Below are 27,797 nucleotides of genomic sequence, written 5' to 3'. Positions count from 1 at the left end.
GCTGGGGCTGCATTTCCAGCAGCAGCCTTCCTGCTCCCGTCCTGGCTGCGCGCGGCCACGCTGCCGAGGTGGGGGCCGGCCGGGCGAGGAGGCATCATCCCCACACTGACACCTGTCATCCTGTCAGCCTTGACCTTCAGGCTGTCCTCAGCATCCACAGCCTGCCTGCACTTCCCGCTGACTGCGAGCGACTGTTGTCTCGCTGCCTGACCTTATGCAAACACGATACAAACAGACAGCCCACCTCAGCTCCATCACTGTCTGCTGCTAATACAGGAGATTGATAGCCACATGAAATTATCTCCCTGCTCGACCTTCATTACTGGGTGGCATATTCTGTCTGACAGCCAACTTCATCCTGGGGAAAGCTAAACCACCCATTCAGGGGTGTTTACTGTCTAAAAGTGAAGGAACTCTTCTTTATGAAGAAAATCAACACTTTTTCAGATTTGATGGAAAAAGAAGCCTTTGTTAAACACAAAAATGTCTTGTAACTCAGTCTTTCCCAGACCACTGCATCCCAACAACAGTGCAATATATGGCCACTCCAAGATGTTCTCTTGGGTACTGTGCTGGGTCCTGGGGCAGATCTGCCACCTTGACAACTTTTACATAGAAAGTTTCAGCTCTGCCTCGAGCTGTAAGTTTCCTGGGGAGAGCGGGGCCAGTCATAAGGCAATGAGCAATGTATGGACACAGCAGGTGGGAGGGAGGGACAGAGCTAGAGCGAGCACGGCTTTACACACATCACAACTGCCAGTAAGGACTGCATGGGTAAATACTGGCTTTCCATAGCTCTCTGCCAGCCAGCTCGCAAATGCATGATGCATGTGGCCTCAACAGCTCTCTGAAAAGAAATCGTGACTCTTCCACTCAGATATTCAGATTGCTTAGAGTAGACACAGAGATAAGCAGTCGCGTTTTCCTCCAAGACCTCCTGTGGTCCCTTTCTGTGACCTTCTGGTAGCAAAAGCCAGACGCTGCACCCCGCAGACTCCATAGCAAACTGTTGGGTGTTAAGCAGAGCCTGCCCTTGGTGGGAACGCGCAATGCTGCAGCCTTGCAGCTCCCACACAGAGCCTCCCGCAGTCCCCAGGCAACAGAGAGACGGCACAGACCAAGAAGGAACATGAACCTTCAGCTTTCGGATGCGAAGTCAACTGTCAGCTAAAGACAACTAAGTCACAGCAAGACACCTCATTCCTTTCTTGGAATATTTTAAATGAGTGACTGGAATAGCCCATCCATGGCTAAATTGTCCCTCTGACAGTGCCCAACAGGTCCTCATACAGTGCTGCAGCCACACACAGACCCAGACAGCTGAACAGCATGGGACTGGCTTGAAAGCATGACATTTTCCTAAGCTCACAACTCTCCAGCCCCATGGAGAGGGAATGGGAGGTTGTCACCTTGGTCCATACCATCACATACCTCCTGCCACCAACTCTGATGAAGAGAAAGCTTCAGCTCTGGCTGTGCTGGACTCTGTGCAGAGGTACATGGGGTAGCTGTGATGAGCATCCCACCTCCTCTCTGTTATGGGCCAGATGGGCTTTGAGCCAAGTCCTGTTCCCAAGCCAGCTGTCTGCTGAGTCCTGCCTAGTCCAAAGAGCAATGGGGCAGCCACTTTCACTGGCTGGTCCCATCCCCATCACCATGTAAGCCATCTTCTAAACACACACCTAAAAACCTCAGTCTCTGATCCCCTGTGGGACTTGGGTGCCCAAATGCTATCCAGCTCCCAGGAGAGCGTGTGACCCAAATGCTGGAGTCAGGTCTCCCTGAGCCAGGGCGTGCAGCTGCCCAGTGTGCTCAGTGATTGAGGAGCCCTCTGCAACACACTCCTGTGCACTGCACACTTTCACTTACCTTTTCGGCTCTGGATTCGGCTGGGTTTTGGGCTCCTTCTTTTTTTTGGACTCCTTTTTGGAATCCTTTTTTGTCTCCGTTTCAGCGGCAGAGGCTTTGCCCCCCTCACCGTCTGCACTTGGCTGTGACCCACCAAGTAATTCTGCCATGAGTTGGCTTGGGGGAATGATTGAAATGTGGGGGGCAAGGCCGGCAGCAAAAGTGAAAGAAATAAGAAGAAAGCATGAAAAACCTCAAAATAAAACAAAAGGAAATTAAGCTGAAAGGAAACAACTGAAATCACATAACAATTGGCAAAGAAAGAACGAATGAGCAACGGAAAGTCAGAACTAAAAAAGAAACTAAGGAAGCAAAACTTGGTTTCCATGACAAGATGTATGAAAGTAACTGCAAAAGCAAGCGACAGCCTTGCAATGTGAAACCTGGGCAATGCATGTCGTAATTCAGGGTGATATTTACCAGAGGTATATGAAAACACCTAATTATTTCTTAACAATCCTTTCTTCAACAACATATGTAAGATACAAAGTGATATCTCAAAATATACAATAAACATTAACAGAAAAAAGCAGAAAAAGAAGCTGCAATAGATGCTACAGCTGTCAACAAAATAAACAGCTCCAGTTCCTCCCATCAAAGGTTTGTCACATTTGAGAGAAAGGAACTGTCTTCTTCTGAAACTGAAATTGCTTTGTAACAGAGCAAGATAAAATTTCCAGTTATGTCTAAGCAATTTCTGAACTGATGTCACGTGGTCTTTAAATGAGCCATGGGTGCCCAAGGGCTTAAAGCCCTTCTGAGCACTGAAGTTTGATACTGCTGAAAATTTCACTGCTCCAACTTGTCAGATCCTCTCGCACAGCAATTAAATCAGCACAGTGTATCATTTACTTCCATTTATTCAACCCGTGACAGTCACAGGGACTACAACTGCATCTTGTTCAGAACTGCATCTTAGCAAGTGCCTGGGCAAGTAAGTTAAAAACCTTCATTTCTGGATCCTCTATGTGCATTTTTACTGCTTACATTAAACAAGCAATGAAACAAACAAACAAACCGACTATGCCACTAGAAGTGCTGCTGCCAAACATCCACTGTGAAAACAAATTGGGGACTGTTGTGCATTATCCAAGGAAACCTGTATTTGACAAAGTCATCTCTTGTTGGCAGGGCACTGCTAGCCAAGAAGAATTCCTTACCTGTTGCCATGAACATGTGATGCACAAAAGGCAAAGCTGTAGTGAAGTAAGGTGGGGTCAATCATAGCTCCATTTTCTGCGCGCTCTAGCAAATCTCTGAGGTAGCAGAGATGTCTGTGACAGCCTCTCACTCCATTACGTGCACAATACTCATCTAGCACAAAGACCTGGCCAGGACTAAACCAGCCCTGTTTAGAAATAAAGAGACTTGATTTTAAATATAAGTTATTAAATACAAAGGCTATCACACTTGGAGGTGTAGTGGTCAACTGTTCTAATAAAAAGAAATACAAACCTAAGGCCACATTAAGGAAAAAGGAGAGAGGTCACTCAAACAATACAGTCAGCACATCATCACTCAAACACAGCATATACTCAGTGCAACTATTAACAAAAATGTATTATGCTACCATTAAAGGGAAATGTCATTTAAAATGCTGAAAAGTTAGGCCAGTTCATGTCAGTGCCTAGCAAAAATATACAAAGGAAGAAAAAGACACCTTTAAGAGATGACAAGGTTTGGTTATTTAAACAGTGTGAAACAGTAGTCTCATTCTGGGGATGGGATTGCACATTTGGCCAGGAGCAGGAAGATTGATCTGGGGGAAGAGGACAGAGGATTACACTGAAAAATGACTTCTCTTGCATCTGGCAGGTAGGAACGTCCTGCAGATGGAGAAAGGCAATTCTGCAGTATCAGACAGGGACGTTTCCATTGTCCTTATTGCGTGCTGCTGGCGACACGCTCTGACATCGCCCAGCTCCTTGGCACCGAAACAAGGGGAGCTCAGCTGAAGAGCAGGATTCCTTTACACATCCAGGAAGCTCAGACCATCTCTTTGTATCACCCTGAGGGGCTGCTGACACAAGGCTTGTGGTGCAACGTCCAGACTCCCAAGGAGGACGCCCTTCCCTGCAAGGGGATGGCTCTGGTGAAGGTCCTGGGACAGCCGAAGTGGAGCGTGCCTCTGCCTTCAGGAGAGGGGCTAACGAGAACAGGAATAATCTCGTAGATTGCTTTTCAAACGCTGCAAAATCGTCAATATTTACATGGAAATTTGGGTGCTAAACAATTGCTAAGACGCAGCTCTGGAATGCATCAAGCTGCAAAATCTTTCATCGTTTAATTGAAAAGTTCCTGCAGCGGGCGGGAGAGTAGTTGAGGCAGAGCACTGCCCCTATAGGCAACTTCTTTGCCACCCCATCTGTTACCCCAAATGCTACATCTTAGAAACAACACTGCTGTGAAAGATTAAAATATATTTTCTACCACTCAGATGACACCAAATCTTTTCTAGATGCCAAAATAGCTGCTTTGAAAAGAGTTGAAGAAATATCAATTAAGAGCTCAAAGACATAGAGAAGGATTTGCTCATCCTTATTGGGCCAACTCCAAAACAGATTGAGAAAAGAATTAAAATAATGAGGGGAAAATGATAGATATAGGGAGTAGCTACAGTGCTGGGATCACTAGAAGTGCACATTTCAAAATGAAGACACAGAACAATGCAGATGGGACAGCCCTCTGGAAGGCTATTTTTTGGGAGGGGTATATTTGCCTTCACCACTTTTGATGGTATTTTTGTCTGCTTTTTGGTTGGTGGCATTATGCTTGATTCTGGAGTTCTTTATGTTGCCTGTTTGTTACATCCTTAGACCATCTCTTGTTTCTCGTGTCTTTGGTGATCAGGCACGGTAAAAATATGGAAATGCCATGATTGCTCTGTTTTTGGATATAGGGGTAGAAGTGCAGTTGAAATTGTTATATTCACCTAGTACAAAGAAAGAACTCATTTCTCCCTATGGGGTGAAATCTTGGCTCTACTGACAGTGATGGGAAGGCTGGCACTGATTTCACTGGAGTCAAGTATCAGAGTCTGAGGCAAAGGAAGCAGAGGCTGAACCCAGCGATCTGGAGCATGCCACATTGCTCCCCTGAGCTGGGGTCTGTGATGTTCTCAGGAGAACAGAAGGGAAGATGGTAAACACCCATAATCGCTGCCATGGTGCCATGAGGGGAAGCATGAGCAGAGATCAGAGGTTCAGTGATGAGCCCCAGACCTCAGGAGAGCACAGGCAGCAGATCCAGAGCCCCAGGAGGACCAGGAGGTCCTCACTTGCATGGCAGAGGTAGGAAATAAAACACTTGCTGCTGAATGGGGATACAATGGAGCAACTAAATGCTGCTCCCCACAGCCCTAGATAAACCCCCAAGGTTTGATGAAAAGCAGTATTCAAAGAGATCCCAACATCTTCAGGCAGATTCTGGCTCTTGATGAAGATTTGCTTGGCCCAACAAGCTGACACCCAGCCAGCCTGGCAAATGCAGCTGCCACACATGGGGTGTCTGTCCCCAGTGCAGATAGGTGCAGCTCAGTGTGGCCTCACAGATTGTCTCCAATGACATAAGGACACCTGGAGGGGACAATGGAGAAAGGGCACACAGCACAAGGAGCTCCACTAACTGTTCAACAGGCTGAACTGCTCTGATAAGGAGACACATCCCAGGCACCAGCAGGGAATGCCAGGGGAGCTCTGGAGCTGGGAAAAACAAGGCTTGGTCAGGTCTCTTGACACGTAGGCCAGTTGTCTAAAGGCAAATGCAACTTTGGAGAAAACCAGAGTTTGTCAGGGAAATTACACATTTCAGTAGCTGAATTTTCCCATTTATCATAGGAAATCTAAGAGAATTTAATCTTGGTAGCCTGCTTCATGGATCTCTTAACCTGCCTCCTTCACATCATCTCAGGGTGGGTACTCTGAAGACCTTCCTGTGGTACGTGCTGTGCTGTATAATGCAAATCACACGAATGCTGACACATCATGGGCAATACAGCTCCAGCAGAGAGATGGCTTTGTGAGCTGGATGCTGGCAGTGGGTAGGGGAATCTTGGGAAGAGCTGGAGGGCAGTTTCAGAAACAACACACACGTCCAAGTGAAAGAATGAAGACCCACGCATATGTAGGGTCCATACTAAGCTGGAACAGCTAAATACTCTTCTTAAAAGTCCAGGAAATCCTCTGAGTGTGACAGTATTAGCAATTTGTAGATGATGGGCAAGACCCCTGTGCAAGCTCTGCAGAAAGTGTTCTTCCCCCTCCCCAGCACAGAGCTCTCTGCCAGTAAACATCACTTCTGCCATGGCTGGGATGAGTCAGCCAGGCTGTTTGTTTTCCTAGGGATGCCTGGCTCAGCCCGCGACTGGGCTCACAATAGTGTTGTTTAACCTGGTTCCACAGAAAGGAAGCAATGCTGAGTTATCCTCTGTGCCAGGGTTAAGTCTTCCCTGGCACCTCCATGTCCACATTTGAAAACAACAAGAGGCAAAACTCTGTGGGACCTTGCACGGAATGTCCTGTAGGGAGTAAGAATCGCCCAGTGGCACACAGTGGACAGAGCAGGCTTACCACGGGCTCACAGCTCCTCCAGCCAACTCAGCACAGTGCTATCACCAACATTCCAAAGGCACAGCAAGAATAGTGGGAGCTCTTTGCAGTTTTTGAGGGCGCTCTGTTTTTACACCATCATCAGGACAAAAACATGGCAAAGTAAGTCAAGAAGCACGTGAAACCAAGCATAGGTGAACACAGGCCATTATTCTGTTCCTTACAACACTGCAATGGGTGATTTGAAAGAAGATGGTTAATTGGTGATGCTCCACTCTGAAGAGGATGAGTCTTGGTGCTGAGGGGAGCTCCACCGCTCTGGTAGCTTCTAGCAAGGGCCTAAACATCTCCATAACAAGCAGAAGTGCGGCTGGTGGGTTTCTTGAAGAAAAACATTGTTAATCATTTTCAGTGATGGCCTCTCACCTCTCCATGAGTTTAGTTCAACGGCCACAGCTTTCTCACCAGGCCCAAGACTGCACAGAGACAAACCAGCAGCAAGCCAACCTCTCAAACATGCATGGATGGGGATGGTCTTCCTAGGGTCAGCCATGCGTGGGGAGCAGAAGCTGCATGCCAAACTCACTGCCTGCCAGAGCAAGGACCTTGATGGAACCAGTGAGGAACCTGCTGCAGGTCTGACAATGCTCCCACCAAGCCTACTTGTACCACTTGGGTATCTGCAGGTAAAGTGCAGCCTTCCCCCACCACATCCTTACCTCAGGGGATGTCCACAACTGTTCCTCTAGCCCTGCCTCTCCTTAGGAGGGTGACAATTCATTACTGCTAGTGGCATTTACTGGACCTCAGTCCTTCAGAGGAGATTGGCCCTTTTGTGTGGTACAAGGAGCAGGGCAGGGAGAGGAGCACCATGTTGGAGGAGGACATGGCGGGGAGGATTTGAGACTGACAGCCTCCTTGCCAACTGCTCAGCTGTGTTCCCAGGCTGCTGCTTTTAACAGCAAGGCACTCAGGAGCTGCAGGGACTGCACAGCTGGCAAAGGCCCTTGGCACAGCGTGGTCTTTCTGCTGAAGGAGCCCACCATGACACCCCAGTTGCCACCCCGTGCAACAGTAGGAGGGCAGCAGGTCAGAACCTGTCCCATGCCATGTTCAGGACATGTCCTCTGTTTCAGGACACTCTAGAAAGGACTCATCCTGTTGTTTTCTCAAAAACTAAGAGCCTCTTCATCCTCCTCACTGAGACTGCTAAAAATTAATTGTTCATTGGTTATTTGTTATTTAAGCCCTTATAGGACATAAGAGCCCCCAAGCACTGCACCCCAGCCAAAGGCTACAAGCTGTCCTGGAACATCTCAGTGCCACTGTCCTAGAGTGGGCAAAGAACTGCAACTGCTGCTCATGGGAGTACTCAGGATGGGCATGCAACTATTGAGCATGGACAGACTGCAGCGGCACTGCAGTTATCCACACAGTCCCATCTGTTACCTGCTTGGGACCCCTGCTCATAAAGAGACACAAAGCTGGGCCACAGTTATTCCTGGTGGGACTCCATTGACATGGGAGGTGGTACCAGACAGTCATCTTTTCCCTGTTCTTTCATCCAGAAGACTCTGGAAGGCAGTGCAGGAGGCTGCAAAACACTGCTCTCTACTTCACATTCCCACACTGGAGTTTCTCTTTGCAGGAAGAAACATTTTAAACATTGCAAACAGAAATGATAAAGACAGTGCGACTGGAGAAGAACAGCAGTCAGATCACTGCAGGCAGCCTCTCCAAAGAAAATACCTCTGGGCCAAATTCAAACCTGGTGTAAACAGAAGTCAATCTTCCAGCAACAGGGGGATTAGCCCCCAGTCGCACTAGCTTTGACTTTGCTGCTTGATGTTTATATCACTAGAGACCAAAGAATATACTTGCCAGACAAGAATAGGAATCATTAAGTCTGTGGTCCAAAGTGAGGCGCTGAACCATCTCAAAGAGTGAAGCGTGGTCAAAGTTACAGGGATTGGAAGAGATAAATTCATCCATGCCATGCTTTTGAGCTCTATCTGCATCTGTTCATTTATACATATAGAGAAAGACACCATTTAGAGAGATATAAGACATTTTAGTTGACAAATATAACAGAAAAAAATATACAGTATGAAGCATGAAAGCCAAGTATCTCCTCTTCCCTCCATTGCCATTAAGTTTTCTCTTTGCAGGCTATACAGTACACTTCACTCCCATTGTCAACTTGCATCAGTTATGGACTATATTATTGTATCTAGGCAAAAGATTTTAGAATTAACATCTTGTCAACTGCTCATTATAGTGCATTTATTCTGTACTTAAAACCAGAACACAAACGTACGAATTCATTCTGCATCTCACAATAGGCTATGAGTTAACAGAATTTTGGCTCACATGAGTAAATTAGCTCCTATTTAGATAGTTGTGGTTAATTGTAATAGATTCTGCCATTCTAATGAAGTTACAGCTTTTTCCCTCTACATTTACTAGGTTTTCTAGGTATCACACCAGTTACGTTGTTCTTTCTCCAAATGCCAATGTTTGTCTTCCCCACGGCAATTTTTTTTCCTAACAGCAACTTTAAATGCTACCTCACTGAAATAAAAAGATGCTCTTTTAAGCATTGCTAAGAAGTTAAATTGATATGTAGTTTGTTGTCACAGAGGCAGTAACCCGACAGAGCGTCGGAGCTGCCAGTCATCCCGATGGAGAGACTGAATTTCCTCTGCCTAGATTACAAGCTGCCATTTTTGGGTGAATTAACAGCCTCAACGTATTCACACTTCTCTGCTTTGGGTGACGTTTATGGGCACTAACTCCTAGGGGCTAATTAATTAATCTCAACATGGTTAACTAAACTACACCGAATTCAGCAGTTGAAATGAAGCCTCCAAGCCAGCCTGGGTGCGGCCAGCCAGGACCCCGCTGGGAGCAGGTTTTGTTCTAGCAGCCGCTGGGGAATTAAAGGACACCTTTCACTTGGTTTTGTCTGTGCTCAGCTTCCTACTATATGGGTTCTTGCCAAATCCTTGACAAAGAAAATAGGATTTAAATCCTTCCCCTGTTTATAGCCTCCTAGGGGAACTGGGTGGCCTTGAAACAATGTGGCTGAAAGGACACAAAAATGCAGTTTTCCGCAGCAGGAGTATATGGTAACTGTATTTGTTTTAAAACAAAATCCCTCTTTACTAGAAAAAAAAAAACCCAAAAATCCTTAATTAAAAAGAAAAAAAAAAGTTTTAAATGAGAGTGAGAATGTTCTTTGATATATGTTTTTCTATTCAATATTTAGCCGTGAAGGATGGTATGTCTTTCCAAATACCTCATTTGTGTCAGTGCTCTCACATAGTAATGATCATTGGTAGCAATCTTTACATTTTCTGTATAGTCTGTCGTTATCTATATACAAACTGTATAAATAACATCACTCACTGGAAAGAAATCAGACAAATTGAAACATGTAACATTTCAATTAGCTGCTAGCAATACTTAATTCAGCTGTAGCTGGCAATTTTCCTCACTACAACCCCACTGAATAAACACTGATGTTTTTCCTACAGAGGATTAATTTTTGAGGGTCTGCTCCCCTGTATGTGCTGGGGCCCTGCTGACTCCTATCCCTGCCTCTCTCCCAGGACCCAAACCCCTCCCTCTCCCGGCTGTGCATTCAGCACCAGGGCAGAAGCAGCTGCCGATGGTGCTGAGCGAGGTGACAGCACAAGGGCTGGCTCAGGGGATGGGAACAACCTCCCTGGGGAGCACATCACCTCCATGGCACCTCTGCAGCCTCCCTGGCCATGGGATGTGAAGCCCACCCAGCCCTGTGGCCTGCAGCACAGACTGGCTCCTGTCTGTTTTGACAGCTTTCTGCCCCATTGTCTCTGTCCCTTTGGGCCAAGATGGATTTGATTGCATTCACTCCCAAAGAGTTCGGCTGTGCTGTTTTCATTCCATCCCCGGTGCCCGGAAAATGTTTTAGCAGCTATTATCAGACTATTTTTAATGGCTTGCTGCTCTGCCCGGCTCCTCGGAGTTGACTGCAAGCTGACAAATTGGCTGGAGGCCTTCATTTGCCAGTTTTGCTCAGAGATTTTATTACTTTTCAATTAGGAGCCCTGATACACTGTCAATCCTCCTGCTCAGCCAACGAGGCTCTGAGAGCCGAGTAAATCAGCTGGAAATTGGAAGAGTCCTCTAGCCCTTTAGCTGGTGAACCTTTTTGAGCATATGTGCTAGAAAGCATGTTTGAAATGAGTATTTTTTATTCCAGACTAATAAGCTTTTTCCCATATTACATTCTCTAAGCAAGGTGGCCACAGAGCAGACCTTCTGCTGCTGGGAACCGACTGAAGCGCCGCTGGCTTCCACAGAGCTGAGGGTCTGGCTGGGCTTTTTACAATCACCCTGCCCAAGGCAGGGGCACAGACACTTCCCTGACAAGCGTGAGAACAGACACAGTGATTAAATGTCCTTCACAACTGGCCATAATCAGGGGCAATTTTACTTTCATTAAACACTTTGAAGCCACATCTTCCGTTGGGTGCCTGCTCGAAAGCTCATTTGCCCCAAATCTCTCCTCATCAGAACAACCACATGAAGAGAGAGACATCAGACATGGCACTGTGTAAGCTCAAGTGACCAGAAAAGCATTATGCACATGACTTCTGCTCAGTCAGTGATTTAAAATGTGGATTTCTGCCATGGGAAGGAGGATGAGCAGCTGCAGCTCTCCCTGCACAGCCCAGCACTGCAGCTCTTGCATGGCCAAACCATTTTGCACCAGCAGAGATGCAGGGCTGGGTGGGTGCACATCACCCACCCAGGGGACACAGCTGTCACAATGGGAACAGGAGATGTCTATGGAGAATGGTAATACAAATGTGTAGTTCTTTTAATTGGAATATCAGCTGTGGGCCAGATGGTTAATTGGGGCCAAAATTCTTAAAAATAAGGAGCAGGTTAAAGAAGTCAATCCCATACTAAACTCATCTTCCCTTAATTATTCTAAATAAACATCCCATACACTTTGCAATTATTTTTGCATTTGATTTTTCCAATGGGCTCACTTTTAAAAATGAAATTCATTAATCAAATTATATCAAAAACATTAAACTTCGTAGGCAACACAAAAAAAGAAAATAACAGCTCTAAATATATTATACTCTGCTTCAGACAAATATCTGCAATTTACAAGAATGCCAACATCTGCATATGAAATAAATTTTATGCACAATCCATCTTCTTTCAAAACGGCCTATACAGTCTGAATGTGACTTTAAAGTACAAAACAAGAATTGCTATTGTTCACACCCAAACTGTACAGCAAATTTTAAAGTACTTTAAATTAATTGTTTCAGTCAAATACAGCTGCTTTTTTGACCCTGCTCTGTTATTCTAGCTAAAAAGGAAGGAGAAACCGAAGAAAGAAAGTTATATGATGCTCCAGTAATTTGCAATCCCTTCCCAAGGTGCCGTGCCAAGCTCGCTGGTGTTCTTTGTTCGGGGCCCCAGCTGAAATGCTGCTGCAGGCCCACAAAAGTTATCTTACATATTTAGACAAGCTGCACACAACTGCAGCTGAAAGGTGTTCGATGGTGGTCTCAGGAGGGAGGCTGCCAGTGGAGGGACATGGCCAGCACAGGCTCCACAAACCTTTCTTCTGCAAAACTGCAGACTTTGGCCTTTTATATAACATTTGGTCCCCTGCATTACTGCCTTGTTTAATACTGCTGGGTTTATTTTGTCCATTTTTATCCAGTTTGCATTTTGTGCTGACTCCATTAACTGGACCCTGTCACACACACCCTCTCTACATGTGTTTGAAATCAGAATCTTAAAAATCTGCCAGTGTCAGGAACACAGATTTCACAGTAACAAGAATCAAGGAAACCAAAGGACTGTCCCACTATTTGGTTCTCTGAGGGCTGTATTTCTCTTTATCTATCTGTTATTTAAAAGGAAGAGACAAACCAGTCAAATCTCTTTTTTTTTTTTTCTTAAATATATTTCCCTGTTCTCTGCATTTCTTTTGCTCCAGCAATAATATTGGCAGATTTTGCTTTGAGAGCAGTGAAGTTAATAGCGGGGGACAAGCTCCATAAAAGAATTCTTGTTATAAAAGGCTTTAGGTAGCCATTTTATTGTAAGAATTTCTTACTCCAGATTTGTTTCTTTTCATTAATGAGTGACTTTGTTTTAGAACCAAAGGCAACTGAAAATCTAGTAAATTTTACAACACATTTCCCTGTTGCAAGAAAATAAAAATCCACCAAACAAACAAAAACCCAAACAACTGTAAATTAAAAGGTGACTTTGTATCTTACTCATCTGGAAAATGTGTGCTTGTCATATCTGCTTGACATTACAAGAATGAAGATGTGGTTTGGACAGTAACAAACAATGACACTAGTCAACCTCATCAGGAGACATGAAATAAAGGAATGACAATGATTGATGGCAGCTATTCATTTACAGATATTTCTAGAAAAGTCTTTGCTGGCCTGGCTGGGCAAAGTGGGAGAACTTTTCCAGCCTGGCCAGCAATGCACCACGGCAGGTGGCTCATGGAGTGCCCACTGCAACCCACTGCCTGCCCTGAGGGGCAACTCCTGCTCACGGACACGTTTGGGCTGTGACTTGTTAAAGAAATACCCAAGGAAGTGCCTGAAAACCCCATTTTGTTTGCCTGTGTGGAGCAAGAGACTTCACTAGCAAATACTGATGTTCTGGAGGGAGAAACACTGAATCCCTGTACCTGGATTAAAATGCCAGGTGGATTGAACTGCTGGCAGTGCTGGGTGGTGACTTCCCACATCCCCTCCTCGCTGTGCACTGTGGCATTGCTACCTCTGAGAAGTGATGTGTGTGTGCTCAGGGCTCTGCAAACCTGCTCCCCAAACCTCCTCCCCAAACCTGCTCCCCAAACCTCCTCTCCAAACTTTCTTCCCAAATCTCCTCCCCAAACCCGGTCCCTGTGCGGAGCTGTGGCTGCTGCAGGAGTCTCAATTTGCCTCTCAGCTGCAGAGCCAAGAGCTCTTTCTTTCCCCTTCATATTATTGCATGTTAGAAGACAGGTTTAAATATAATGGGCTGTTTATTCCGGTGGCTTATGGCTCTTTCCCTGCTGCAAACAAATTCTTTTCTGCTTCAGTTAGAATTTTAATAAATTGTTATGAATGCTCCTGTAAATCACCAGACACACCAGGCACTGAATTGCAATCTAAGTTGTCTAAGGATTGGCAGTTAGATGAATAAGAATTTGTAGTATGCACTTACATAATTCCTTGTGTGGCAAGTTAAAAACACAGTTTTAGAACAGCTATTTATAATATAAAACATTGTTTCACAGCATCTTTATAACTACTTAAAATATTTTGAATTGGATGGCTGCAGAAACCTGTGAATTTGTATTTCATAAGTTAGTTCCAGGCTTCTTAAGAATGTAAAAGAGATTTACAGGCTAGTTTTAAATTCATGCAGGTTATGAGACTGATTTAACATTTTAATTCTGCATTCCTGCAATGAAGCATCTGCAAGTTGACAATACAGAAGACACAGCAGCGTTCTCATGATATCTTTAACTATCTAAAAAAGTAAAGCAATTAAAGCACAAAACTAATAATCTAATAAGATAGCGATGCATTGTAGTGCAAATACATGTAATGTTGCCAAACCCAGGTTCATTCATTCGTTCATTCATTCACTCTTTCTTTCTTTCTTTCAAAGTGGCAAAAATCTGTATTTCATTGAAATTAAACTTTTGTGGGTTATTTTTTGGTTGCAGTAAAGTCTGATAGGAATTATCTTTGGAAATCCAAACATTTAGAAAACAAAATAAAGAAAGAAAAAAGAAAGTGTCTGCTGAGAAGGAATTCTGCCTGCTACCCAGGGGGATATTTGTACACACACGCACATACTCACACATAGGAAAAAAGAAGAAAAAAGAAATAAAAGGAGGAGGAAGGAAAAAAGGAGTCTTGTTGATGGCCAAGAGGGATGACACCGCCTGTTCCTTCTCATAATTGCATTCAGATACTCCGGATACATATTTGCCAGCTCTCATGACCCACTGATGCTATTCCCTCCTAAGGAAAGCAGGCACTCACCAGATATTACAGAAGATTTTAACACCAATAAAGGATTTTTACTGGGTGTGTTTAGGACTGAACAAACTAAGGAAAAGCTCTCTTACAGCACAGGTCTGGGCTTTTATCTTTTGCAAAGTAGGTATACCAGTGGGAAAAAGTAAGATAGCAATTCCCCTGGTTTATTTTTTGAATAGCACTTCTTTGATTGGTGACTGAGACCCATGCTAAAACAATAATTAATAATAATTTGGGGAAACAGCAGCACCATGAGAAATTCATTTAAGTCAGAGAAGGCCAGCATCTCCAAATGCAGGGTGACCCAGAGAGCTGCCACTGGCTGCTGAAATCATTCCCTGCCGAGTTAATGGGAGAGGAGCTAATCTAACCTCGATGATTCAGGGCTCTTTTCACAGGGCATGTGTGGAGGGGTTTCTGGGGGCCTCCTCTGGAGTCCTGCACCTTCTCTGGGTCTCTTGGGGTCTCCTGCCCTACCTTTCTATGCTTTGAGGTGTCCATGGTTAGCCCTGCACTCTGGTGCGCTGCACCAAGCTAATCATCGGCACGGAGAGAAAGGATATTGTCAGAGTGCAAAATGATCTGTTTTCAGGCAGGAAGCAGTCAACTAGATGTAATTTCCATGAAACAAAAGAAGGTATTATTTACAGTTTTATTGTGATGTTAATTACTATTTACATCTTGGAATGAAAAATAGAAATGTTAATGATTGGCTTTACTAAGAGGATCACTTGATGCCAATGTGAAAGCCAGGGAGAGAAGGCAATTATGCAAACATCACATGCATCCCAATTTCAGTATGGAAACTTACATTTCAAATCTCAATTCAGGAAAATAACATGGAAAGTTTGTACTACAAAATCTAAACATGAGAAAGATTTAAGAGAAAAAAAAAAGCACATTGCATATGTCAGATAATCTAGTCTGATTATCTGAGCTGTGCTAGCTACAGGGAAGCACTTACCCTTGAGTCCAGCTAGAAGTTAGCAGGGTAAGAAGGAACAAACCAGAATAACATAAAGACTAGCAACAAGGCTCAGGAAAGCAGACAGGAGCCCTAACCTAGCAGCTAAATATTTGGGTTCAAGCAAAGAATGAAAAAGAAACTTAAAAGAAAATCAAACCAACCAAAAAGAAAACCACTTATAGCTGAAAATTTCTCAAGCAGCTCAATAAACCTCGCTACTTATTATGGGGGAACAAATCATCACAAATTCTCAAAACATCCAACTCATTGTATATGGTGTGATTAACAGTTATTAAATATAAACAGACATTGCAAACTAAATATAACCACAAATGATACGTAAAACAAGTACAGACCAATCTTTCATGTTAAAAAAAAAGGGTTTCAAGAAAAAAAAATGTTGAGCACGTTTGGGAATTTTCTTTGATACATCACTAACACAGAACAAAGATTGGTGCTTTCAGACAAGTGACCACTTTTATGAAGCTTAAATATTGCCAAAAGGTGTAATATGTATTGGCAGCATTATTGACTATAATACTGTGAATGATTTCAACAGTAAACAAGAACAGTTTGGGGTTTTTTCTTTTATAATGCGAACACTGGAGAAAAGCACAGCTTTGTGTAAATGGAGTTTTTCTTTGAAATTGTAGCAAAACAAAAGAAGCAAAACTTTTCACTCTAACAGGTATTGTTCACCCACGTAAAAGGAACTGTAAGTCATACAAAAATTAATGAATAGCAGGATCTATTTTTTCAGTACTTAAATTGCAAATAAAATAAACTCCCCCCTGGTTCGGAGCTGTCTGTGTACTTCTAAGTCAAGTGCTGCCATCGAACTGCGGATGAGAATTTGAGTGCTGCTCAAACTTTATATTTACTGAGTCAAAAGAGGCGGGAGCCAAATGGAATTTACTATTTCTCCCAAGTTTCCCAAACAGCAAGATATGTGCTTCCCAAGTTTCTGTGCCACAGACAGCTCCATGCCAGGCTCGGAGGGCTGGATTTTCTGTGCGTGTGCATGCATGCGCATGAGCCGTCTCGGACTGCTACGACATGGAAGCTGTAACAACAGTTACTCGTCAAATGGCTTAACATTTACTTCTTTGCACATCCTCATTCACCATAGCCTCTAATAAGCACAAAGAAAATAAAAAATATGACAGGTATAGAGATAAACGTACAAGAATAAAATGTCTCACAGAAGTCCTTACCTTTCCGCAGGCAAAAAAACAAAAAAAAAGCACAACCCAAACCCCAAACCAAAACACCCAAGTCAAATACAAAACCAATAACAAACCTAGACCCTTTTAAAAATGCAATACTTGGTATGTTCGGATTTCAAGACTGAAGGAGCTGAGATATGCATTTGTGCATTTAGGACTCCCCATATGTGGCATGCATGACTCACTGTTGCTCGGGATCATTTAACTGTTGTGCCCTATGACTTTTGCAATGAGCACTGCCATGTATACATGCTGAAATATGAAAAATGAGCAGCCTTTCCTGTTGAGATGAAGGTGTATTATGGCATGTTGCCCTCCTCCTCTTGTAGGATGTGCACAAAGACCTGTCAGAGGGATCTAGATCAAAAGGGGGAGGAGGAAGGAAAACCAAGGACAAAACACAGCCCAGAAGATGCTCAAGTATTAAGTCATCACACTGATGGACGGATGAGCCAACTAGTCTCTCTCTCCCAGGCTTTGGCACAACACATCCAAGAGGGTTTTCGAGCTCTTGCAGCAAAAATGGGAGACTGATGCTGTGCAACTTACAGAAAAAGACATTGTGGATGGAAAGAGGGTGGTGGTGTTATAAAAAGTAAAATGATCCAGATTTGGAGCTGGTACTGGCATCAGAACAAGTGAGAGAAACTGAGGTCAGATCCTGACTCCCTCGAATGCCCTGGAGGGCCCAGGGGGTGAAATCTTGGCTGTTTTCACCAGAAGCAAGGATGAGGGAGCCCTGCCTCCTGGCAAGTGAGCGAGATGCAAAAACAAGGTCAAGCCTGTGGCACGTCTATAGCTCTGAGCACAGTCAGACTGAGTCTGGAGGACCACAAGCAGCACAAGGCTCTGATGGACATGCTGGGCTGTGCAGATGCAGAGTTGACTCCTGGGCCCAGTCACTGACTTCCCTGATCCGTGGCAAGGTTTAGGACAAGCCAGCTGTCCCTTCTCCACCCCAGGTACCCTAAGCAGAGAGGTTTAGCTCTCCCACAAACACAGGGATTGGCTGCGCAAGCAAATCATACACCCAAGTGTCCACAGCCCTGGGCAATGCCTTTTCCTCCTCAAAATCCTGGCAGATTTTGCTTATGATGTGTCTTAGAAAGCAACACCTCACCTGACTCCTCATACTGGTCTGGTGAACTGAAAACTCTGTAAATATCAGGAATTTACCCAGTGGAAAAATTCTCCGAGCTTGATGTGTGCAGGGATGGGAGAAGAGTGGAAGGAAAGGTGTTTCCTCAGTTTGATGTTCTCTGCTCTGATCCTACTCTGCAGGGATCATGCTGGGATGGACAGGAGTGCATTCCAGTGCACCAACCCCACAACTAAGAGCAGCCTTCAGCATCACTTGTTAGGAGAGGGAGCCATGGGCAGAATCCCTCCGTTGCTCCCCCTTGCTACGCTTTGAAGGCTTTTAGCATGTGAAAAAGCAGCAACATTCTGGGCAGAGGAACATAAATCCCTGGGAATGCTCTCAGGTCAGCACAACTCAGCCAGGCCCAGAGGCTTATCACAGCCAGTAAATGTCCCACTTGCAAGAGGCCAATTCCCACCTCCCATTTTGGCTTTCTGAGAAGTATTCTTCCTTGCCAACCCTAGTTGTTTACACCTTGCACTCCCAAAGTCAGTGACTGCAATGAAGAGGATGAGGATCACGGAAATGAAAACACTGACTATAGGTTACCACACTGCATCACACCACGTTTCACTTGCAGCAGCAGCAAGGCAAAGCAGAAGGGAGGCCAAAACACAGAGGCATGTGGAAGACACAAAAAATTTAAAAAGCAGCAAGCAGAGGTTTTCTGCTGTAGCACTGGTAATGCAGCTGTATGTCTTGTACTGTTACTTTCTATAAATACTGACATGAAGAAGATGGTCAAATGCTATTGATAAGGAAAGCTCAGATTTTCTGAGTTCCTTAAAACAATATACTCCATAACTGCTTTACAGAGACTATTTTAAAAAGCTGAAATCTATTTTAATCAGAAGAATTCTTTAATATTTACCACTTTTCCTTATTTTACTTATATTCAATGATAATAATTCTTAAATTTGCTGAAACTATCAAGAAAAGCTGTATGTTACATAATAAAGGGGCTGCAGATGATGGAGACCTTCAAGAAAAATGAGTGAAGAGGCATTTATGTGGTTTATAATCAAATTAGATTTGTAAGAGAAAAGAAATTGCTCTAAATTTCAGATGAAGCAAAGTGTGTGTAACTGCATAGGACATGCAGCATAGCTACAGCTTAAAAGATGATTGCTTTAAATTCACATCTAACTGGCCTGCAAAGCAACCTGTTAAAAATACCATATGTTTTCCTACAGTTGAATATTCAACAGGAGACCTCTTTTTGTGTGTGCATTTCATACTTGCAAGATTTGCACCTGTAGTTTTGAGCACATGATGCATTTGACAGACAGCTAATGGTGCTAATGAATTGCTCTGATCTGGGTGTGCAATTTATTGTGTGGGGGTAAAACACATGTCTGTGGAAGGCAAGGTGGGTTTCAGGCTCTCAGATCCCAGTCTCTCTCCTCCATCAAGTATTGCACTTTAAAATACCCATTGACAAGTTCCCCAAGGAATTTTGTTTCTTGGGTTTGGTTCTGTCAAATACACAGGTTAACTGCTTCTAGATCTACTGATGTAAAAAGAAGCTTTATAATAATGAAAGAACATTTTGTTTTGAAATCAGAAACACATGTGTGAATATTGATTTACATCAGTGCAGAAAATCTTTCCATCAAAGACTTTGGCTGTCTAGGAGAACTTATTTACTTACAAAATTGAGAGATTGGAGCGTCTATCTGGGGTACATTTCCTCCTTTAGCATTTAGCTTTTGCACTTGGGTAGGTGGCACAGGTTTGTGAGACTGGCCAGTGGCTCTGTACATGGCTTGGACCCACAGGATTCGGTCCTGCTCATCGTCACTCGCAAAAATCACCGTGTCTCCTTCCTTCACAGCGTTGAAGAATGTTCTGCCACCATCCAAACCTGGCAGGAAAGGAAGTGACAATGCAGTTTCACAGACTTTGAGGCCAGCCAGGAGATCTCCCCCTGTTTCCCACCCCACCACTGCTTGGGTGTTTCTTTACCCAGTCCCATGCTGCCCTCAATTCAGTCCCCTCTCCTGCAACACAGCCCACAGGTCCCCAGGTAACCCAATTACTAAAACATGCCCCAACACACTTGGATTAATTGTTTCTCTCACCCTACAGCTCCATCTGTGCAAGTTCCATGTGGGCACCACTGGAGCCCAATTAAAAATGGGGTTTGAGAGGGAGGTTCCCCATTAGTCTGAAAGCATCAGTGCTCACACTGCAGAAAAAGGTCCTTGGGTGATATCCTTATTTCTATCTTTGCCCTGCTTTGGCACTCATCCTCCTATCTCCCTGATATGAGAATTAAGGGAATAAACAACCTACTATATCTTTTCTCATCTCCTCTGGGGACACCATTACCCAGGGCATGGTGAGGATCGCCATGCTTAGCAAGCTGTCCCACTGAAATAAAAGAAAAACAGTGCTTGTCCACTTGAATAAGGGTCTCAGCCACCAACAGGCACCTCCAGGTACCAGGGGCTTTCTGTCCCTGCCCCTTCCATGCACTGACACCCATCCTAGTGAGAATGGGGCAGGCGAAAATGCTCCCACAACAAAGACAAGCACAGCAGCTAGCCTTTTATTTAGGGAGTATAATCTGAAGGCACAGGTTAGAACCATTACTTAATTTGAGCATTCAGCTCACAATAAAATTCCAATGGGATTTAAGTGTCTAATTCACTTAGGCTCCCCAGAAGAGATGAGTCCTTCCCTCCTCTGGTGCAACTCCTAGCTCTGTCCCTTAGATCTGTTTATAGTAAAGCCATGCATTGCTAATGATCAATACAAACACAAACATATTTAGAATAACGCTGATCAGAGTTCAGCAGCAGGCAGGGAGAGGAAGAGAGGGGAGCCCCTTTGGAGTGGTGAGGGAGCTGCCACCCGTACCTGGCTGCGGGTCGGTGTAGTCCACAGTGTATCCGTCGAGCTGCAGCAGCTCTTGAGGTTCTGCTTTTTTCTCCCGGTAGCTGCACATAGCAAATGTATATTGACTAACCTGAGGAAAACCACAAACCTAAGATGGCACCGGGTGACCACCACAGGGCAATCCAAAGCGCTTACAGGGCGTTTGCAGGGACGGGGGATGGCGGGGTAATTTGGATGCTCATTACCCATTAGAGAAAGAGACAGACTCAACTTCTTACCAGGCTTTTGCAAAGCCCTCTCTTAGCACACCCTCCTGCAGCACGCACCTCATTCTCTGCATCAGTACATACAGCGGTTTAATTTCCTCCAAAAGAGGAAGCTCTACGGCTTAAAACCCTTTATCATTCATCCCCAGACAAGTGCAAGAGTGACACCCTGTCACAAACAATGTGAGCTAAATTGCTAGGTGCCAGTCATATTAAAGCAATCTTAAGATGCCACTGATCTCGGCAGTTGTTGTCATCAGTGCTGTAAATGGCAGCTCTCACTCCTCTGAGGTACCATCTGCATGACACGATACATTCAATGTCAGGCTCTTGACGGAAGCCGGCTCAGCTGCGGGGCTGAGCGGGGCTCGGGATCGCCCGTAGGAGCCCATCAGGCCGCATCAGCCCCGCGCGTTCCCGGCGCGCCGCGATCCGCACGGCCGGCAAGGAGCTCATCCAGCCAGCGGAGGAGAGGATTCTCCGTGCCCCGGGCGAGGAACTCACAGGGAAATTTACTGTCAAATGATTTCAAATGACTTTGTTAAGGTTGTGTCACATCCTGGACGCCTGACGTAATTTTATTCGTCTGGACATTTTCTTGACCTCTGGAAGAAACTTTAAAACTCTGGTGGGTGGCAATGAATTGCGCTTGTCATTTTTTGGAAGCTGGGAGAGATCCTGAAAGATGGGAGCAGGGAAGGGCTGAGGGGTTTGCAGTCAAATTGCTCGGCTACAAAGATACACGCAACACTTATTTTAGTGGCATCTCTCACTAATAAAATGTAATTGATTGAAGTCGGGGCACCCGTCTATTGGCACAGCATCCCTCAGACACCACTCGGTTTACTGCTGCCCTCTATGGGCTTCTGCTCGCTGCCAGCCTGCTCCAGCAGCCCTGCCTGCACCGAGCCTTCCTCCAGGAACAGCTCCAAAAGCCACCTAAGAATAAACTCTATCATTAACACATTTGTGGGAGTAAGACTAAAAGCGATGCTTTAAGCATCTTGCATCCTCCTTAAAACTACCAGCACTGACGGAAGATTGACAAGTAGCAGACCAATAGCAGGAGCACACCAGTGCATATTCCCTGTTCTGAACTTTGCATGCCTACCATCGTATGGGCAACACAAAAATTAAAAAGATTAACACGAAGGAATCTAAAAATAACCCAGTGCCCCTCAGCACAACATTCAGACTCCTGCGGCGTTCATTCAGTCCTACTTGCAGTATGTTGCTGCCACCTCCTGGAGAAACTCCGGAATGTGCTTTATTTACGGGAAAATCCTAGAGATCTCGTCTGAGCAGTAAGGATTCGATTTCTCTGCGTTAGACAGCCTGAACTTCAGGGACTGCATGATAAATGCAATTCCTAAAATGAGTCAGTGCTAACCTGTGCTGACATTTATTGAGAACCTTAATAGCACTAATGCTTTTTTGCTTTTCCTGTACGGTCCATAGCAACAGGTAATTCATTCAGTAGTTCAGCTGTTGTTCTCTGACCCTGAACATGATGTCTGAATTTTGGGCTTCTTCATATACAAGTAATTTCACTCCTCTTTGGATCCAGAAAATATTCTTCTGCCTTATCAATAAGACAATCATAGCAACACAATGGCAACGTAGGGAAAAGGGCATTTCAGAGCTTGTATTTCTCATGTTAAAGGTTATAAATGACAGGTGTAGACAGTAGGCTCTGGTGGAGCCATCCTGGGACAGAGGCAAAGCAGACTGATCTCTCCTGTTAGAATGCACAGGATTTCCTTGAAAGAACATTGTTATTAGAACAGACCTTCAAGAGAAACCTGCAGGTGGGTCTGTAATAGGCAGCAAGCCAGGGCTCATCCAGGTTCACGTCCTACTTCTTCTCTACTCACAGAGCTCAGAAGCCCAAGCTCAGGAATTGAGCTTGCTGGCAGGAGCAGGCCAAGGATCAGGCTGGAGAGAGGACAAAGCTAATGATGGCCTCTGGAAGAGGTGCCACCTGTGCCATGCAGAGTGCCTGCACCTAAACAACTCAAGTCACTGACTTCAAGGACTGGCAGACCAGCCCCGGTGCCCTCTCCTGCTGCCTGGAGCATTTACTGCTTGGGGTCAGAGAGAAGCTGGTGCCATGGCTACCAGTGCCATGTGGCTCCTTCCATTTACAAGCAGCGGCAAAGCCAAGCCCAAGAAAATGAGATTCTAGAAAGCTCAGTATGTCACAGTTGTGCTTTGCTGCAGAACAACACTGTAGGGTCAAGAGAAGACTGCACTTGCCTTTCACCAGTCCTCCAAAATATTGTGCTTTACAGAGCCTGCTTTCTGTAAAGCTCAGAAGTGGCCAGACAAGTGAAACAGTTAATAGCAGAAATTAATCTTACAGCCTGCTGAGTTCACTCTGAACCATAGCTGAGTATGAGAGCGAGCGAGCAGATGGGATGGGCAAGATGAATGGTTTGAGTAATTGGAAAAAACACAGATATAGAGAGGAAACTGAAGGAAGACAGAGGAGAAATCTCTGCCCAGTGAGGGACAAATTCACAAAGCAGCTGGGATTTCATCCAGGGACTTGATGACAGCCAGGAAAGGAGCATCTAAGGAAGCTGAACTGAGAGAAAGTAAAAGAAGGGAACTAATCCAAGGCACCCTGGTTGGTTCATTACAAAGAGGGGAAAACACTTTGAGAAATAATTTGAGACAAAAGAACATAAGGGAAAAAAAAGGTGGGGGAAAAGACAAAGAATTTCAGTAAAGGGGAGGCAGACAGCAGGAGACAAATGCCAAAGTTCACTATTCCCAGGCTGCTAAATTAAATCTGACTTTCTTGGCACTTGACCATATTCTGTCACCAGCTATATAATCCAACTGATTAATAAATACAGCAGATATGCATTAACCAGTTCTGACTTTGTCCTGGTTTCTCCACCAGAGACTCCTGCTCTAGCGAGCACTGCTTTCCCCAGGATCCTGCTCAAACCTGTTAATTGTCATGCCTCACACTCTGAGCTCAGTCATTTGCTCCCCCTTTTTTACTGTTGACACAACACCACCCTACTTGGGTTAAATTCTTTAATGGACCTTTTCTAAATTAACAGCATGCATTTTGTCCCAAGGGAGAGAAACCGTGCGAAGATACTGCCAGCTGTAATACAGCTTTCCACTTTGATGGGAGACTCTTGTCCTCTGGTTGCAGCTGTACGTTGCCTCCCAAGCCCTTTCCTGACACAAATGAGCAGAGGAAAACACCTAGCTTTAAGAAAAAAATATGAAAACAGCAGTTTTCACATCTCAGCATATCCATTCAGCTCTAAAAACTGCACAAAACAGCTGTCCCAGCTCCTGTCTTCAATCAGGAGATGTGTGTGCTCTCCTGGGCAGGGCTGTGGTGGGAATTCATCCTGTGTGAGTCTGGGCAGGATGTGCAGGACCTACCGCAGGCAGGTGTAACTAGCTGTGGCATCAGTTTAACCAGCAGTTTCCAGATATTTTGTATGTATCATCACACCAGATTTTACAAGAATCACTATCTATGCCTAGTTCTCAGCAAGGGTCTAAGAGAAAACACGATTTAATATGATTATGGGAACCAGCTATGGATCATTCACCTTGGCTTGAAGACCACGGTCTAGGACTGCTGGTGTACCACACTGCAATTCTGCTGAATTATTTTCAATTTTGGGGTGATATTCAGAGTTACTGAACTCTTACTTCATTTCATTTTATCCCAAGTCAGCTGAGTTTTGCTAAAAGCAAGGACTGTCACTATTAGTCTAAATTATACTGAGTTTAGGGAGTCTGTCACTAGAACAATAGATCCAGGCGTAGACACTGCAACTGGTTTTAATCTGCAGAGAGTTGATCTGGTTCCAGCAACATTCTGCAAACACCATCAGACACAATCAGCTGAAAACTGCTTCAAGCTACTCAGCAGACATGTCATCCAGGTACCATGGAGTGTTACTTCCCATATGCTGCCAGAGCACTGAAATGGGGTTATGATAAGAGATGAACAGATTCAGTCTGAAATCTCAGTGTAATTAATTCATTTGCCCTTAAAAATCATTGTAAGAAATTTCCTATTGCAAAGCCAGCAAACCCACCATAACCAACCATGGTGTTATTGCCAGTACAGCACATCAGACCTTGCAAAGAATTAATACAAGCTCTGCCAGCTATCAAAAATCCCAGCTTTTGCATGAGGGTCTAATTGGCAAACTGGCTGAAATTTGTGTGCTGTGCTCAAGCAGCTGATACAGCAACTCAGGAAACACTTACAACATCTGAAATGGATGTACATTTTCTTTCCTAACCAGTCACAGAGAACTTTGCCCTAAATAGCTTAATTGCTTTTGCTTACCACTGCCACTGGCATTACTGCTGCCTTTACGAAGCATTTTCCTCGCTTGTGATGCTGCGGACCATTTCCATCCAAGCTCAGGGCCATATTCTGCCATCATTTTCACACTGCATATCTCAGGATTTAAAATTAGGCAAGTAACGAGTCTCTGCCATGTAATTTACATCTAATCAGTATTCTGCTCTTCTGCTGCTCATCTCAAAGGGTGTCTATGAGAAGGGTGGGCAGTGTACAGAGAGGACTGCGATTCATTCGGAAGGGAAAACTAACCCCTCTTAATGCACAGATCAGTGCTGGAGGAGCACACACCCTTGCCCTGCCAGCCATGCCATGCCATTCCTTGAGGGGCTGAGCCAAGCCCACCCAGCAAGGCAGGTGCTGGAGAGTTGAGGCTCAGGTCTAGAAATGACACAAAGGAGCTGATCACAGCCACTACACCCAAACAAATCACTTCACTCCTGTATAACCCTTGCAGTTACACAGACACAGAAGGTGCGAGGGATTATTCCACCCAAATTACAAGGAAGTTATTGCTCCTTTCCCCTTCTCTCCAGGGCTTAACACAAGCCAAGTAGCAGTGGAAGCGCTCCCAGCAGAGCTGCTTTTTCTCCATACGTGCGCAAAGCCTCCGTTTTTGGCGGCAAGACTTCACTGACACAAAAGAGACAAACTGCCATCAACACCTTCCTCCTTGGTGCCACCCATGCAGTTTGGCACTTTTGTGCCTTGTTTAAATAGTTATGAAGAGTTTGAGTATTTATTACCACGAATTTCTTAACCACTGGTACCAGAAGACAGAGTGGTACCACCCAGTGGCACTAAGGAATCAAGGCTGTGTCCATCTGAAACGAGGAAAGAGGCAAAGAGCACAAGACCATGAGGGGGAGGTTATTCTGCAAGCAACAGGAGATGCTGTAGCAATAGAAGATGCTACAGGTAAGGGACAAAGACAAGGGATCAGAAAGGAAATATTTAGTTACTCCTCCAAACAGCCTTGCCCTCCTGGCAGTGTCAGGGATTGACCAGACCACTATATGTCAAATGGACTTTATGCTTTGGGCTCTATCTCTCAACTCCGGTGCAGGCAGGAGGCTGGTGTGGATGAAGCTCCTGAAAGAGGGGCTGCTCCTTGTCCACTCTGTAACAAGAGCCACCTCACCTTCCTGCAGGGGTTATTTTCTGCCTGTGGTTTAGCAGAGTTCAGAGCATCCTGGACATCAACACCTTTACTGCCAATCCCTGTTCGTATCAGCACCCATCCTTTGCATTGCATGAAAAGCAAATGACAAACATACGGACAGCAAAGTATTTTTATTCCATCTTTATTGCCTGCTGACATGTTCAATATGCTCAAACTACATCTGAGGGACTGCATAGAGAGTGTTTCTTGTTTATATTTGATGTACGGCAGAACACTTTACATTGCACCAAATGTTGAGCAAACGGTAACATAACAGAGAAGCTGCAGTGGCAGCTGGAATTTCTGAGGTGGGCTACAGAGACTCTCTGGGGGCAAAAGTCTGCTCATCTTATTCAAATGAATTGCTTTTCTGGCCAAATCCTGCTCTGATATGCCAACTGACGAATACAGACCTAGTAACATGAGAAAACATGGAATAACTCTGAGAGCTTCAATTCCACAGCAAGCTGAAGAATTTATAGCAGCTAAAAACCAGAGAAGCAACTGTAACCACACTGAAAGGCCAGAAGGCTCTGAGAGACAAGTCCAAACCTGCAAACCCTTGCACAGAAGAGTATCAATAGAATTACTTATGGGAGAAATGAGGTTGGAAAAAATGACTCTGCTTTGGAGCATCCCTCTTCACAGGGAAAAAGAAGAACTGAGAACTTGGTCTAATAGGACTGAATTGTCTCTCAGGGAAAAGCAATACCAGTTGCACTACAGGTGACCATGGACTGCCATAGCACTTCTAACTTCATTTCAGAAAATTATAAAGGAAACAACATACAGAGAAAAGCAATCCTTCAATCTCTGCCAAAGAACAGGGTCAGTATAAAATGTTCCCAAAAGGGAAAGGCAGATAGAGGCGTGCCCTGTGGCTGCTCCACACTTCCTCCCCCCTCTCTGTGATCATTTTGACCCCACATGGAGTACAAAATGAGCACTTAAACTGCCTCTGCTGATCATACTTGGTTATGGGACTAGGTACTCAATGATTCTCTCCAAATAGCCTCCTACTTACATGGCTCCCACACATCCTAAATCTCCTGTACTTCCCAAGGTTGGATTTCCTTATCTCCCCCACAGTTTCATGCTATGGAAGCCAGCCATGATGGCTAAAAGGGGATTGAATACAATTAAGCTTCCTACTGAGACAGCTGAACTTGGAGCAATAACTAACACAAAACAAAGGAACCAGCTTACCCCAGGTGATTTAGGACAGGTAAATCAGGTGTCTAAGGTGGAAGAGGGACTGCTTGGACTCCTCTCCTCACCAGCACGGGACAGCACATAAACAAGCATGC

The 27,797-nt window shown here is 44.7% G+C and overlaps 1 protein-coding gene across 15 annotated transcripts in view; it reads right to left on the bottom strand.

Moving 5' to 3' along the window:
• Positions 1 to 27,797, bottom strand: part of CADPS (calcium dependent secretion activator) — a 202,927-nt gene that overhangs the window by 76,902 nt on the left and 98,228 nt on the right. For 14 of the 15 annotated variants that reach the window (XM_074550466.1, XM_074550467.1, XM_074550473.1 and 11 more), the window contains exons 10-13: positions 20,730 to 20,838; positions 19,519 to 19,731; positions 8,337 to 8,473; positions 3,069 to 3,256 (exon numbers count right to left, since the gene is read on the bottom strand). In XM_074550466.1, the coding sequence (XP_074406567.1) occupies positions 3,069 to 3,256; positions 8,337 to 8,473; positions 19,519 to 19,731; positions 20,730 to 20,838 (647 nt within the window). Of the gene's footprint in view, positions 1 to 1,869; positions 2,026 to 3,068; positions 3,257 to 8,336; positions 8,474 to 19,518; positions 19,732 to 20,729; positions 20,839 to 27,797 lie in introns of all 15 variants that reach the window. The other variant, XM_074550477.1, reaches the window with a different exon arrangement.

Source organism: Zonotrichia albicollis, chromosome 12 (genome assembly GCF_047830755.1).
Source record: "Zonotrichia albicollis isolate bZonAlb1 chromosome 12, bZonAlb1.hap1, whole genome shotgun sequence".
Taxonomy (NCBI): domain Eukaryota; kingdom Metazoa; phylum Chordata; class Aves; order Passeriformes; family Passerellidae; genus Zonotrichia; species Zonotrichia albicollis.
This window is presented reverse-complemented; position numbering and strand designations above follow the sequence as displayed.